Source organism: Pelophylax lessonae (assembly GCF_965119305.1).
Source record: "Pelophylax lessonae genome assembly, chromosome: 7".
NCBI classification, from domain to species: Eukaryota; Metazoa; Chordata; class Amphibia; order Anura; family Ranidae; genus Pelophylax; species Pelophylax lessonae.
The window spans coordinates 114,709,583-114,726,280 of NC_138774.1; the positions used below are offsets into that span (position 1 = coordinate 114,709,583).

Below are 16,698 nucleotides of genomic sequence, written 5' to 3' on the forward strand. Positions count from 1 at the left end.
CCAGAAGTGTCAGCAGTGACAGGGACTGTCAGTTGTGGGACCAGAAGTGACAGGAGTGGCAGGGACTGTGTGTAGTGGGACCAGAAGCGTCGGCAGTGACAGGGACTGTCAGTTGTGGGACCAGGAGTGGCAGGGACTGTGTGTAGTGGGACCAGAAGCCTCAGCAGTTACAGGGACTGTGTGTAGTGGGACCAGAAGTGACAGTGACTGTCAGTTGTGGGACCAGAAGTGTCAGCAGTGACAGGGACTGTCAGTTGTGGGACCAGAAGTGTCAGCAGTGACAGTGACTGTCAGTTGTGGGACCAGAAGTGTCAGCAGTGACAAGGACTGTGTGTAGTGGGACCAGAAGTGTCAGCAGTGACAGGGACTGTGTGTAGTGGGACCAGAAGTGACAGCAGTGACAGGGACTGTGTGTAGTGGGACCAGAAGTGACAGCAGTGACAGGGACTGTGTGTAGTGGGACCAGAAGTGTCAGCAGTGACAAGGACTGTGTGTAGTGGGACCAGAAGTGTCAGCAGTGACAGGGACTGTGTGTAGTGGGACCAGAAGTGACAGCAGTGACAGGGACTGTGTGTAGTGGGACCAGAAGTGACAGCAGTGACAAGGACTGTGTGTAGTGGGACCAGAAGTGTCAGCAGTGACAAGGACTGTGTAGTGGGACCAGAAGTGTCAGGAGTGACAGAGACTGTCAGTTGTGGGACCAGAAGTGTCAGCAGTGACAAGGACTGTGTGTAGTGGGACCAGAAGTGACAGGAGTGGTAGGGACTGTGTGTAGTGGGACCAGAAGTGCCAGGAGTGACAGAGACTGTCAGTTGTGGGACCAGAAGTGTCAGCAGTGACAGGGACTGTGTGTAGTGGGACCAGAGGTGACTGAAGTGGTAGAAACTGTGTGTAGTGGGACCAGGAGTGGTAGGGACTGTGTGTAGTGGGACCAGAAGTGCCAGGAGGGACAGAGACTGTCAGTTGTGGGACCAGAAGTGTCAGGAGTGACAGAGACTGTCAGTTGTGGGACCAGAAGTGTCAGCAGGGACTGTGTGTAGTGGGACCAGAAGTGTCAGGAGTGACAGAGACTGTCAGTTGTGGGACCAGAAGTGTCAGCAGTGACAAGGACTGTGTGTAGTGGGACCAGAAGCGTCAGCAGTGACAGGGACTGTGTGTAGTGGGACCAGAAGTGACAGTGACTGTCAGTTGTGGGACCAGAAGTGTCAGCAGTGACAGTGACTGTCAGTTGTGGGACCAGAAGTGACAGCAGTGACAGGGACTGTGTGTAGTGGGACCAGAAGTGCCAGGAGTGACAGAGACTGTCAGTTGTGGGACCAGAAGTGTCAGCAGTGACAAGGACTGTGTGTAGTGGGACCAGAAGTGACAGTGACTGTCAGTTGTGGGACCAGAAGTGTCAGCAGTGACAGTGACTGTCAGTTGTGGGACCAGAAGTGACAGCAGTGACAAGGACTGTGTGTAGTGGGACCAGAAGTGACAGCAGTGACAGGGACTGTGTGTAGTGGGACCAGAAGTGTCAGCAGTGACAGGGACTGTGTGTAGTGGGACCAGAAGTGACAGCAGTGACAAGGACTGTGTGTAGTGGGACCAGAAGTGACAGCAGTGACAAGGACTGTGTGTAGTGGGACCAGAAGTGTCAGCAGTGACAAGGACTGTGTGTAGTGGGACCAGAAGTGTCAGCAGTGACAAGGACTGTGTAGTGGGACCAGAAGTGTCAGCAGGGACTGTGTGTAGTGGGACCAGAAATGTCAGCAGTGACAGGGACTGTGTGTAGTGGGACCAGAAGTGACAGGAGTGGTAGGGACTGTGTGTAGTGGGACCAGGAGTGACAGACTGTCAGTTGTGGGACCAGAAGTGTCAGCAGTGACAGGGACTGTGTGTAGTGGGACCAGAGGTGACTGGAGTGGTAGGGACTGTGTGTAGTGGGACCAGAAGTGACAGAGACTGTGTGTAGTGGGACCAGAAGTGACAGAGACTGTGTGTAGTGGGACCAGAAGTGAGAGGAGTGGTAGGGACTGTGTGTAGTGGGACCAGAAGTGCCAGGAGTGACAGAGACTGTCAGTTGTGGGACCAGAAGTGACAGGGACTGTGTGTAGTGGGACCAGAAGTGACTGGAGTGGTAGGGACTGTGTGTAGTGGGACCAGAAGTGCCAGGAGTGACAAGGACTGTGTGTAGTGGGACCAGAAGTGTCAGCAGTGACAGGGACTGTCAGCTGTGGGACCAGAAGTGTCAGGAGTGACAAGGACTGTGTAGTGGGACCAGAAGTGTCAGGAGTGACAAGGACTGTCAGTTGTGGGACCAGAAGTGTCAGCAGTGACAAGGACTGTGTGTAGTGGGACCAGAAGTGACAGGAGTGGTAGGGACTGTGTGTAGTGGGACCAGGAGTGACAGAGACTGTCAGTTGTGGGACCAGAAGTGTCAGCAGTGACAGGGACTGTGTGTAGTGGGACCAGAGGTGACTGGAGTGGTAGGGACTGTGTGTAGTGGGACCAGAAGTGACAGAGACTGTGTGTAGTGGGACCAGAAGTGACAGAGACTGTGTGTAGTGGGACCAGAAGTGACAGGAGTGGTAGGGACTGTGTGTAGTGGGACCAGAAGTGACAGGAGTGGTAGGGACTGTGTGTAGTGGGACCAGAAGTGTCAGCAGTGACAAGGACTGTGTGTAGTGGGACCAGAAGTGACAGGAGTGGTAGGGACTGTGTGTAGTGGGACCAGAAGTGCCAGGAGTGACAAGGACTGTGTGTAGTGGGACCAGAAGTGTCAGCAGTGACAAGGACTGTGTGTAGTGGGACCAGAAGTGTCAGCAGTGACAAGGACTGTGTGTAGTGGGACCAGAAGTGTCAGCAGTGACAGGGACTCTGTGTAGTGGGACCAGAAGTGTCAGCAGTGACAAGGACTGTGTGTAGTGGGACCAGAAGTGTCAGCAGTGACAGGGACTGTGTGTAGTGGGACCAGAAGTGCCAGGAGTGACAGAGACTGTCAGTTGTGGGACCAGAAGTGTCAGCAGTGACAAGGACTGTGTGTAGTGGGACCAGAAGCGTCAGCAGTGACAGGGACTCTGTGTAGTGGGACCAGAAGTGTCAGCAGTGACAGGGACTGTGTGTAGTGGGACCAGAAGTGCCAGGAGTGACAGAGACTGTCAGTTGTGGGACCAGAAGTGTCAGCAGTGACAAGGACTGTGTGTAGTGGGACCAGAAGCGTCAGCAGTGACAGGGACTGTGTGTAGTGGGACCAGAAGTGACAGTGACTGTCAGTTGTGGGACCAGAAGTGTCAGCAGTGACAGGGACTCTGTGTAGTGGGACCAGAAGTGTCAGCAGTGACAAGGACTGTGTGTAGTGGGACCAGAAGTGTCAGCAGTGACAAGGACTGTGTGTAGTGGGACCAGAAGTGACAGCAGTGACAGGGACTGTGTGTAGTGGGACCAGAAGTGTCAGCAGTGATGGTATAAGTCCCTGATAGGGGGGGGGGGGGGATGAGTAGTCCCAGCAGTGAGGAGTAGGCAGCCATGTCATGTATGAGGATGTCTCCCCCCTGGTGGTAGAATTGGGCTTTGCTGGTGCCCTCACGTACCTGTCGTGTAAGGCGATAGACAGCAGCTCCCCCCTGGGCACAGGGTAGTCCATGTCTGGCCGCCAGCACAGCGTCTGTCAATAGAAACGAAGAGTAAGCAGGCAGTTCCGGCCCAGACCGGTCACCCCGGGCACCTCCTCCGTACCCCACCCCGAGCACAAACTTCCTACCGGACACCTCGCCGCTGCCTCACGGTCACGCTGACAGCTACACCGCCTCACAAAACTTCTTCCTCCGCCACACAACAAACTGCCCGGCCGGGGCGGGACGACGCGGCGCGCTCCCGCTTTCGAGCGCGCGCTCCTCTCGTAAGCGCCTAGGCCTAACTCGGTGACGTCACCACACACCCTGCTCAGCAATCACAACAATAATGAACAGGTTGAGTGTCCGGGGACAGCGAGAAGGGGGCGGGGTTTATCGCTGGGTTTCTGTCCGATCAGGGCCAATTATCCGGAACCCTATTGGAGCAGTGCGGGGTTGAAGGCGGAGTCTCGTTGCACGCCGCATCGCTGATTGGATGGTTGGTGTTCACTGAGGCTTGGAAGCTGCTGATGCTGCATAGGAAGTATGAAGTGTGCTAAAATTAGCTCATTGGGTATAGCCAGTGGCAGGAGAATAGGAATGATTAAATCCCCGTGTCCTGTAATGTAGAACAGTGCGGTATATCGTATAGCCACCGGCCAACCTACTGCTAATTGAATTCTAGCACAATTCACATATGTACAACACATTGATCACACTGCCATTGTCATAGCTCAGCAGAAGTTAGCAGATCACTGACATGATCCAATAGAAAGGGAGGTCACACTGCAGATACATGCATTTCATTGGCCACAACTTTTATAGGGCTCATTTACACAAGCTTTGGCCTCTGAAGAGCATTCCCCAATGGATCGTTTTTCAGAGGGCATTTGACTAGCGATGGAGACGTTACATCACTGCCTGTTTTAACCCATAAAAGCCCACACCAAAACCACATGCATTGCACATACTTGCCAACTGTCCCTTTTTTCCAGGGACAGTCCCTGGAAATAGGAGCCTGTCCCAGGTAATTTATATTGTCCCTGGAAATAGGAGCCTGTCCCAGGTAATTTATATTGTCCCTGGAAATAGGAGCCTGTCCCAGGTAATTTATATTGTCCCTGGAAATAGGAGCCTGTCCCAGGTAATTTATATTGTCCCTGGAAATAGGAGCCTGTCCCAGGTAATTTATATTGTCCATGGAAATAGGAGCCTGTCCCAGGTAATTTATATTGTCCCTGGAAATAGGAGCCTGTCCCAGGTAATTTATATTGTCCCTGGAAATAGGAGCCTGTCCCAGGTAATTTATATTGTCCCTGGAAATAGGAGCCTGTCCCAGGTAATTTATATTGTCCATGGAAATAGGAGCCTGTCCCAGGTAATTTATATTGTCCATGGAAGCGCCATTAACCGGGCTGCCCATAAATGTTACGCAGAAGTAGTGCAGCTGAATGGGAGAATTATTCCAACTCTGCTACCGTGGCCTTAAATTTGAAATTCCCTTTTTAATTTCCTGTAATTCTCTCTATATTGAGTAGACTCTATAATCTGATGATAAGTAGGCGAGATTAATTATGCAGAGTGGGCGGAGCTTCAAGGAAGTGGGTGTGGTAAGTATTCCCAAAATTTGGAAAGTGAATCTCCCCAAAAAGGTACAGAAAGCAATAAAAATCTGACAGCTGTTCTAATCCCTCCCCACTCTATGCAAAACTAAAAAAAAACAAAAAAAATTCCTTTGGATATAAAGCCTTGCATATATGCACTGAAGTTACTGGCCTCAGGTGCTACACAGACATGAAACTAATCCTCCTGCATACGTTGTATATGTTTATCTGCAGCACTCTCCCCTCTACTGCCTTCTAAAACACACACATCAAATGCTATTTCCCAGCTCCAACAGACAGAAGGTGGGGATCGGATGTCATACACTGTACAGCAGAGAGGAGAGCCGAGTGTATTATGAGATCTAAGTGGAGAAAAAGGACACACACACCACTCTAACCAGTCTCATAGTGAAACATGCGCAGCTGAGGCTGTCACCTTCTGTGTGCAGGAGGGGGGGAGTCAAGGCTGTCTGGCAGGATTCTGTGATATATGCAAAGGGAGAAGAGAGGAGGCAGAAATCACACTTGGTGCTTTGGATTGAGGCAAAAACACACTATAGAGAGATATGCTTTGTTAATTTTTTTTATTTTAGAGGTTTACATCCACTCTAAAAGTTACTCAAAAATACTTTCTGCTGTGACTTTAAATGTTTAACAGGTTTTACTTCTATCCATTTGTATAGCAGCCTCCTATTTACAGTAAACAAGGGGTCCCAGCGAAGGCACCAGCATTATATGTCAGCTCCCAACTCTTCATACAGTACAAGGGGTGTTCAAATCACACCAGGAGTATTCATTTCTCAGTTATAAAAAGGGATGCTAGCCTAGCAGTACTACATACAGTAGTAAGTGGCAAGTGTGTCCTAATACTGATAGGCAGCACGCCTGTCATGGGCCAGTTCAGGGACAGTAAGAAACATGGCAGACAACAGTGCTAGTGTGCATGGAAAAGCGTTTAGTGATGAAGTTTCTTGTGAATAAAGGCATAAAATCCACGGGTATCTACAGAAGACTTCAAGCGCAGTACGGTGATGAGACGCTCAGCCACAGTAAGACATTTGAATGATGTAAACATTTCAAATGTAGCCCTCTCCTAGGCAGGGCCGGTGCAAGGATTTTTACAGCCCTAGGCTAAATAAAAATTGCCGCCCCCCTGGAAAACATATTTGTTTTCCTGGCACTGCAGGACCCTGTAGTGCCCCTCTCCCTCGCACCCTATATCCCAAGTTGCTGAAGGGGTTAAAACCCCTTCAGTGACTTACCTCGGCGCTGGGTCAGGCTCCGCCTACTCTCCTTCTCCACCAACGTCATCTGGTGGGGGAGGCTTAATGCGCATGCGCAGCAATGGCCGGGCGCGCATTAGACCTCCCTGTAGGAAAGCATTATTCAAAGCTTTCCTATAGAAATTTTGGCGACGCTGGAGGTCCTCATCCTGATTCCAGGTGCAGGATGACAGCGCCCCCTGCTAAGTTGCGCCCTAGGAGGCTGCCTAGGTCGCCTTACATGTAATGCCGGCCCTGCTCCTAGGTACGTGCTAGAAGAGAGTATAGTTTTTGGGTCTTTCTGTTTATCAGGAAGATTGCCAGGTAAATTTATATTGCTCTCTGCCTACCAGGCAGCAGGATCTATTGATAGGGTCTGCTCATTGTGCTCAGGTGCAGCTTAACTTGTCTGAAATGTTTTACACTGGTCCAGTTGGGAGGCATATTGGACAGTGTGAGGAAACCTGACAAATGAGGGCACAGGCATTGTTATAGCCCTGGTGATTTGCAGAGGAAAGTGCCTCAGTGCATGCTGGGTGACTGTGTAAATGCCAAGGGCACATGTGCTCGGGGTCTTCAGCTGGAGAGCATTTTTTAGCTTTGTTTCCCATTTTTTTTAAAGAAACTGCAAAATTGCTAATAAAATGCTAGCGCTCCTAAACGCTTCTAAAACGCTACTTCAAATAGCTATTACCGGTGTTTTTTATCCAGCGTTTTTTTCCAGCATTATTTTTAACTTAACAAAAATGCTAGTGTGCATGGAGCCTAAAGGGGATTGTTGCTAGCAGTGTTGGGGGTAACTAGTTACAAAGTAACTGATTACAGTAACTACATTACTTTTTTTGGTAACGAAGTAATGTAACTAGTTACAATACTAATATTGGTAACTACACTACTTTACTAGGCTATAGGAACGCACTTTTCTGCGTTACCCAAGCCGTGCGATACAATCGTTATTTCGAAGAATAGAGAGGGATGAAGTTTATGACTTTTTGTTGCACTTTATGTTTTATTCTGTTTTTTCAGGTTTTGTTCTCATGTTTCTGAAAGCCTGTGTTTATACAATAAACTCTATGCAGAAAGAGTGTCATGTATCTTCTTCTACACGGTCAATTAAAGCGGAGTTCCGGGCACAAAAAATATTTTTTTTTTTTTTGTGCCCCTCCGCTAGGTATGCCGCACCTGAAAAGGAATTGGATAGTTATTTTTTTTTTTTTGTTTACTCACCTTTTTATTGACGATCGTAAATACTCACCTATGACAGCTTCCTCCTCCAGCGCCGAGGCTCACCCCGTTACTTCCTGCCTCGCGATGATTCCTGGGAGCTAAACGTCATAGCTCCCAGGAATCAATGCGCCGCACCGGCCCCACTCGTCATTTCCGGGCGACGCCGCATTCCCCTGCTAAACAGCTTCTGGGCATGCCCAGAAGCTGTTTAGGAATGCGGCGCCGCGCCGGAAGTGACGAGAGGGGCCGGTGCAGTGCATTCTGGGACACGAAGACGCGGCAGAAGACAGAGAAGAGGACCGCGCCGGCTTCAGTTGCCCACAACCGAGATGGAAACGCTGTGGAAGAAAATTTCTAAGTAAGTATTTCTTCTAAAAGGTAAGTGCGAACCGGGACAGATCAGAGGCTAGCCATTGTGGAATGTGCTAGCCCTGACTGTCCCGGGGGTATGTTCAACAAAAAAACGTTTCTGTGCCCGGAACTCCGCTTTAAGAAAGAGGAAAGTAAAGTAATAAGTGGTGAAGTTACTTTTCAAATGCAGTAACTAGTAAAGTAATCTCATTACAATTTACAGAAGTAACTAGTAACTAGTTACATTTTTTGAGTAACTACCCCAACACTGGTTGCTAGTACCTTAGGATTACAAATACTTTCCTGCTAAGAGTAAGTGCTCTTTTAAATAATCCAACAGCATCGACACCAGCAGATGTTGCACCTTGTCCCTCGGACCAGTGGTTAGGTAGGACATCTTTGCAGAAGGTAGGGTGTTCCATTATTACCCAGAAGGTTTTTGTACTGAAGAGTTGTCATTACTGACTCTGCGTTAGGTTACTCCTCATGCCAGCCTAGCATGTGTTTTTTACTGGTTACTTCCCAGGAGGTTGTGGGGAATTATCAGTGATACTGTGTTGTATTGCTGTGATACTAAGAGCCTATTAACATTGAAACTGTTGTCTACCAACCCATTATCTTACAGGGCTTTACTCTGGTTAATGAAGCCCGTTAAAATCATTTAAGATGTATCAGTGTTGTCTCTGATCCAGGTAATGGTAGCTCATTACAAGTGCAGGGCAGAAGAGACCTAATATATCCAGCAGTTCCTCCGGGGGTGAAGATACACAAGACGTTCTCTGATTGGACAAGGTGGATATGGTGGTAATGCCATCACAATCTCCACCTGAAGTGTTCATTGAAAAAAATAGAAAGTATTCTATGAATGCAGATAGGGCTTAACGAGTGACCCCCAGTGGTCAGTGTGCAAAGGGGAAGCCGCTCACATAGGACCCAGAAGATCACCGCTATCACTGTAGTAGCACCAAATGCTACAGTGATTTTCAACTTCCTCATTCGTCCATCAGGTATGAGTAATGCATACTTACAGTATATTGTGCCAAGCTGGACCAATGTATGTATGCAATGCAACTAATTCCTTGAGTTCAGCTTTACTGCATTGGGGTGCCATTAGAAATAAAAAGGCACCTCAATGCACTGATGCATGTTAGGATCACTTTACTGCAACAGTGTGAATGGACCCTAACTCGGGGATCTCCAAATTCTTGAGCTCATCATCCCCTTTATGAAGTTTCAGATTGTTTATCGACCCCAAGCATTTATTTTATGAAAATAGCTTAATAAACATTAATTAATCACTTTACCACCGGAGGATTTTGCTGTCTTACGTCCAGGCCACTTTTTGCGATTCGGCGCTGTGCGACTTTAACGGACAATTGCGCGGTCGTGCGACGCCATACCCAAACAAAATTTACGTCCTTTTTTTCCCACAAACAGAGCTTTTTTTTGGTGGTATTTGATCACCAGTGCGATTTTTACTTTTTGCACTATAAACAAAAAAATAGCGTTTATTTTGAAAAAATAACAATATTTTTAACATTTTTTTATATGAAATTCCCCCCCAAAAAAATGTAAAAATCAAATTTTTTTTTTAATTTTTGGCCAATTTGTTTTCTGCTACCTATGTTTGGTAAAAAAAAAATCGCAATAAGCGTATTTTGATTGGTTTGCGCAAAAGTTATTGCGTTTACTAACTAAGGGAAAGATTTCTGTCATTTTTGGTGTTTTTTTTTTAAATGTGTAATGGCGGCGATCTGCGATTTTTTTTTTTTTTGTGGGACTGTGACATTGCAGCGGACAGATCGGACCCTTGACTGACATTTTTGACACTTTTGGGGGTACCAGTGACATTACTGCAGTAATCAGTGCTATATATATGCACTGTTACTGCAAAAATGACACTGGTAGGGAAGGGGTTAATTTTTTTGGAGAGGGAGGGGTTAATGTATGCCTGGTGCTTACTAACGTATGTGGGGGGAGGTGACTGTGTGACACAAGGACAGATCGGATGTTCAGCTATGCTGAACACTCCGATCTGTCCCTGCCTGTCACTTAGGAGATCCGCCCGCTCTGTTTACACAAGCGGGCGGATCTCCTCACTCGATTCCCCGACGATCGGGGAAGAGTGGCGGCGATCGCCGCCACTCCTCCCCTGGCCCGACTCCCGCTGTGACAGAAAACAGCGGGAGCGCGCCTCCGGCGGCGCGCGAGCGCCGCCTACAGGGGGAGGAGTCCAGCGACGTAGGTCTACGTCGCTGGACGGGATCGTGCCACATTGCTGCAGTAGCAGCAATGTGAGCAGAGGTAAAGTGGTTAAAATAGAAGTACTAAAGATAATAATAGATAATGATAACAATGATATTCTTAAAAACACAGTGGATCGTTCTTTTTGTAATCAGCAGCTACTTTTATGGTTGTTGCAATGCTGAATATTTAGTAAGCAGTGAATTCTTTGGTACCTCTCCTATCACTATGGGTGTACTTACTGACTCTACAAAAAAGTTTGAGATGGTGGAGTATGTTCAGTAAAGGCCCGTACACACGTACCGATCGTCGGCATACAAACGTCGGTGGACGAAGGATCTGCCGATTGTACGCGTGTTAGTATGGTGCCTCCGACAGATGTCTGCGCACAATCCGCGGACAAAAGTCTTTCGTGCAAACATGAAAATATTTGTATGCCGACACCAGAACGGACGATTGTTCGCCTGTCAGTACACAATTCGGCCGACAGACCGCAGATTTGCAAGACTGGGCATGCTCAGAAAATAGAAAACACAGGGAAAGTTAACCATTACATGACATCACTTCTGCAGTCGGCGGACAAAATTCTTGTGCTGTCCTTGTGCTGTCTTTGCACTTTTCAGCAGACACCGACATCCCGGGGAGAAAAGAGGAACATTTGTAAGCCGACCATCGGTACGTGTGTACGGGGCTTTAGGTAAGTGTATGTACTGTTCATCCTTCATAGAGAGAGAGGGCTGAAGACCACAGACACAACTCAAGGCATGCCAGTAAATGAGGCCAGGAACAACACAGCTGGTAGAGACAAATCAAGGCCACTCTCACTGGTGGCTGAACATCAAACCCTGGGTCACACGGTCTCACCACTAGCTACATGACCTTTGGAACTTTGGACCAGTGTAGAGCTCTACAGAGATCTCAAGAGATAAATTGCCCCCGGTCGGTCTTTCCTCATTTATCATCCACTTATTGACCCCCAGACAGTTACTTACCCCTAGCCATTTTGATGGAATAGTCCCATCAATGCTTGGGGATCAATACAGATTACTTTGGGAAACCGTTCCCTAAATAAATGACATTTATGGGTGCATTTATAAAGTATTGAAATGGCCTTTACCATAGCCATACAATTGCTTTTAAACACAAAAGGCACATGTATAAAAAAAAAAAATGCTTTACAAATGTGCTTTAGGCCCCTTTCACATGGGGTGGATTACATTTAGATCAGCAGGGCAACATTTTGCTGATTCCCTGCTGATTAGAGCAGAAAGGGAGGATGAGTCATCTGTGTCTGCTTACTTTATACAGAGCAGAGATGGACAGAGCCCACTCTGTTCTATAGGCAGCCCAGGGTAAACTGACTCTTCTCCCTGTGTACACCCAACAGATCTGAACAGTCTAGATGGAGGAGGACAGATCTTCTGTTTTTTTTTTTTTTTTTAGCGGACCGGATCGGACTAGAGGTAGGCAGGTGTAAACGGACACAAGTTAATTTACATCTACCGGTTCATCGGGGTTGTAGCACCCTCCTAGGTAGGTACTAGAGAGAGAGAGAGAGTATAGTTTTGGGTCTTTTCTGCTTACCAGAAAGATTGCCAGGTAAATCTATATTTTCTCTGCCTGCCAGAGAGCAGGATCTGCTAGTGAGGTCTGCTCATGGTGCTCAGGTGCAGCTAGGTTTGTCTGAAGTGTTTCACACTGGTCCAATAGTGAGACATATTGGACAGTGGGAGGAAACCTGATAAATGAGTGCACAGGCATTTAGTACAGCCCTGGTGATTGGCAGAGGAAAGTGCCTCGTGCATACTGGGATACCATATAAATGCCAAGGGGTCTTTAGCTGGAGAGTGGGGTCCTGGAGGGAGGGATGGCTTCCCCTCCTCTGTAGAAGTTGCCATGCGGCATCAGGTAGTCGAGCTGAGGGCCTGAGAGTTAGAGAGGAGCTGAAACCGGAAGTCCTGCAGAGCTGACTGGAAGGGAGACACTGGAAAAGATTTTATTCTGCATACAGTGAGTACAGATCTGTGTCATGGGGACTGTCCTGAGAGGGCCATCCCTTCAGCTAGATGAGTCAGTGGACGGGTGTCAGTCAAGGGGATGCATAGAGTGTCCTGAAGATAATGTAGTGCATCAACTCTGTTGCTGGAGAGAGAGCAAGAAGACTCAACCCCTTCCATACAAGTATCAGTATGGTTAAAGCAGTGTGACTGCTTCTACAAATAACCTGGTGAGGCCAAGTGAGAGTTGTCCTTATCAACTGTAAATAGTTCTAGTTGGAGTATCCCACTATTCCCTTCTCCCATCCAGGTTCCACAATAAATACCAAAAAACAAAACCTGGACTGTTTATTGAGTATCTAGCCATTAGGAGTAAGGATGGATGTGTGAACTGTACCCTAAGACCCCTTTCACACAGGCAGAACGTTCAGATCCGCCTGTCCGTTTTTTCGGCGGATCTGAACGATCCCCCCATGCATTCCTATGGGGCATCGGATGTCAGCGGAGACATGTCCGCTGACACCCAATCCAATCCGATCCGTCAAATCTGGACGGATGGAAACCCTATTTTCCATCCGTCCAGCGGATCAGATCGGATGAGAATGGACCGATGGTCCGTTCCCATCCGATTTCCCCCATAGAGATGCATGGGGAACTGACAGCTGTGTCTCCGCACACAGCGTGGAGACACAGCTGTCATCCTCCTGCTCAGTGGGGGATCGGCGGATCAATCCTCGCTGAGAAAAACAGAATCCGTCCGACGGATGGATAGTGTGAAAGGAGCCTAAGTGACTGTCTGCAGGTAATCAGAGGAAGCCCAAGAAGTCATCACACAGCAAGCCCTACCGGGACAGTGGTACAGGGTGAATGGTCTGTCCGATCAGGTCCTCCTGAAAAACTAACAGGTGGACTCGATTTGACCCTTTGTGTGAAAGGGGCCTTATTATGCGTTGCTTCTAGACTCTGAGGCAAGTGTGGATCCATTTATGTCAGTTAAAATAAAAGCATGGTCACATGACTTGGCCTAATTGACTGGTCTGTCCTCTAATCACATATCTTGATTCAGTCATCTTGATTGCTCACGCAGATCCAGCAATTAGCTTCCCTGCACAGATCCACACAGGAAAGCTCTAGTTTGAGTCCATTCAAGGTTCTTACAGTATTTTAACATTGGAAGAGTAGTGGAGCAATCTGAGAAAGTCCTAAGCCCCTTTCACATAAGAGGTCTGATTAGGCCTGCCTGTTTCCTGGTGTACCCGATCAGACCCTCCAATCTCCTCTATGGGCAGTCAGATGTAAATGGACAGCCAGTCCGTGTACATCCGACTACCCATAGAGCAGAGCTGGCTGTGTCCGTGTCCGTTCTACATAAGCAGAGCAGATCTGGATCTGCCATCCGGCAGCTCCACTCAGCTCACCAGGAGAACAGTAGACAGATCCCCTGCTAGTAAATCTCCCCTATAATGTTTTTTCATTATTCACAGTATTTATTGATAAAGGAAAACACCAATTTGAAAATACAAGATTGCTGAGAAACTGCATATGTTGTAAACACTGTTTAAAAAGGTTAATAATATTAATATATTTAATATATTTTTTGTATTTGGCCACTATACACAACTTTATTGGTTATCACAGTCACATATTATTATTTATTGAGGAATTTCTTGATTGATGGGATATATTGTTTTTTATGTTAGTTTACAATTAGTGCAAAACTTTTTTTTTCTTAACATTTGTGTAAGGGACAGCCAGCCAGGAAGGAAGCCAGAATGTGGATCATAAGGGGAACAAATAGCGGCAGCAGGAACTGGGTAACAGGTTTAAGGAAGCAAGATCAGAGTAATAGATACAAGGCACATGTAAATATGAAGGATCACGAGTACAGAGGCAGCAGAATCAGATAATAGAGGACATACAGGGCTAACGCTGAGGCACTGTGGAAAGGAGGAGCTACCTTCAAAGCAGCCAGCTTTAGGTGGAGACTAAGGCTACGTTCACATGGGGGCGTAGCGGATCACGGGCAGAATCACCGCGATTTTGCCCGCGATCCGAAATCATTGCAAATCGTGGGACGCCTGTGCGATGCCCGTGATTTGCAATGGCACCCCAAACGCTGTGCGATGTTGCTGCGATTTCCGCCTGCCGAATCGCGGTAACATCGCGCAAACAAAATCGCAGGAAGCATGACGCCCAAAAAGGTACAGGAGCTTCTTTTATGCGTCATGTGTTCCGCGATTCTGTTTGCGCGATGTTACGCGATTCGGCAGGCGGAAATTACGGCAACATCACACAGCATTTGGGGTGCCATTGCAAATCACGGGCATCGCACAGGCTTCCCGCGATTTGCAATGATTCCGGATCGCAGGCAGAATTGCGGTGATTCTGCCCGTGATCCGCTACGCCCTCATGTGAACGTAGCCTTAGTCTCCACCTAAAGCTGGCTGCTTTGAAGGTAGCTCCTCCTTTCCACGGTGCCTCAGCGTTAGCCCACATGTGAACGTAGCCTAAATACTGGGATCTGCTGGTTGTTTGGAGACATTCACTGGTGGACACCAGGACTACAGTCTTCAGGTTTGGGAACCACAGTGCCAACAGAGAGATCCATTTCCTTACAAAGACACAGTCCCTTGTCACAGGATTTGATTGATGGCAGCAGGAGCCAATGGCTGCTGCCTCTCCGTTCTGTGGGGAGAGAGAGAACGGAGAGAGACACTACTCTCGGGCACAGTGCTGGATCGAAATTGGGCTCAGGTAAGTATTTAGGAGGGCTGGGGGGAACTTGATTACAGAAGGAGTTTACCTTAATGCAGAGAATACATTAAGGTAAAAAATTTAAAGCCTTCAGAACCACTTGAAATCATTTTTGACTGTTATGCTGATAAAGTGAGAAAGTGTTATACTGAGAAAGAATATTTCTTTCAGGCTAAGCATCATGTACATCAACAAAATAATGCTGATTTTAGTAATTTCATATACATCCACTCTACAATTGTTATAATTTGGTAGACTCAAATTTCCTAGCAGGCTATGTATTTTAAGCCGTGGAAATACAGTCTAGGTAACAGTACCAGTTGTACATTAGATAATGTTATTATGATTATGAAGGTTTCAAATAGTGCCAGCAGTTTTTTCTGTCTTTTACAAAATACAGGGAGACAGTACAGTTACAAAATGATTTAATACAAGGTTAGGAGAACCCTGCTCATGAAAGCTTACGATCTAAACCTAATTAAAAAACAGTAAGTCTATTTTTTATTAGCCAGACCAGTAAAATGCTGACCAGCTTTAGCATGTTAAGCCCTTCATGATAGTTAAAATAACAGTGCACATTTCACTTTTTTATCCTACCTAAAATACACTGAACCTAGCCCTTGACCCTGACTTTGACTCTGAGCATGACCTTAGACCCTAACCTTGACTCTAACCCTGTCACTGACCTAGATCAGTTGAGGAAAGTGGAAAAAAAGCACTAGGCCTATAGGGTTACCTCACTGGTACTGCCATCTTAAAGTATTGATGTTGATGCAAACTATCTGGTTCCAGGCAGGCAGCTTCTTCACCCCAAAGAATCTCTAGAGTCTCCTTGGCTTGTAGTGTAATGCAACAAAAATTAAAATTGAAGCGCCACCCCACTGCTAAGAGGCCCTGATACAACGTCATTCCAATAAAAGTCAAGGGGACAATTCAAAAAAGTATCCAACACATTTTGGAGGTCCAAGGGCACCCGCCTCATCAGGGTTGATTGGCAACAATGTGAATAAGAATATTATAAGTGAAATGGACATTTAATGATACTTTTTCCAGCGTGATTACAAGCAAGGCCTTGTCGGCAGCTGGTTTAACCTAGATTCAGCCATTTCATCTTTATTTTTTTGCTTATTTTTTTTCCACATTTTTTTTGTTTAACATTTTCTCCTCTAGCCATGGAGAAAAAACTATATCTTTCACCATGTATGAGGAGAAAAAAACACAAATGGAGCTGCACAGAGTGATAGCCAATCACAGACTACCCCAGCAGTCAGGTGATTGAGGACTGGTCCTCCCATTTCCCAATCGTTAGTACGAGACCCAGAGCTGTTGGTCTCTGTGCTGGGAGCACATAGTGCAGTGTGCACACAAACACAGTACCCTATGTATGCAGCCCCAGGGATTAAGACCCACTTCGGTAAGGCTGTGTACACTCTGTAGGAAAGGGTTAATTACATTTCAGACATTGTTTTAAGATTTTTTTTTAAATATGCAGCTTTTATTATTGGACAACATTTTTTTAGCAAAGTTGACCTTTAAATATTCTTCCCAAGCCCTGAGTTGCAGCTGCTTACCTAAACACATACCTTTAGCTCTGTTCCCAAGATCTTCACTATATGGCTTTACTTCTTCTCCTGGAATGTTTTCTAAGTGCTAGTGACAGTGCATA

The 16,698-nt window shown here is 46.9% G+C and overlaps 1 protein-coding gene across 2 annotated transcripts in view; it reads right to left on the reverse strand.

Moving 5' to 3' along the window:
* KLHL13 (kelch like family member 13) overlaps nt 1-16,698 on the reverse strand; it is a 243,967-nt gene that overhangs the window by 165,676 nt on the left and 61,593 nt on the right. The window contains exons 1-2 of one of the 2 annotated variants that reach the window (XM_082263395.1): nt 3,743-3,963; nt 3,573-3,646 (exon numbers count right to left, since the gene is read on the reverse strand). The exons of the other annotated variant lie outside the window; for it this stretch is intronic. Coding sequence (XP_082119521.1) covers nt 3,573-3,625 — 53 coding nt within the window. The 5' untranslated portion in view covers nt 3,626-3,646; nt 3,743-3,963. Of the gene's footprint in view, nt 1-3,572; nt 3,647-3,742; nt 3,964-16,698 lie in introns of those variants that run through there. 2 annotated transcript variants of the gene reach the window in all.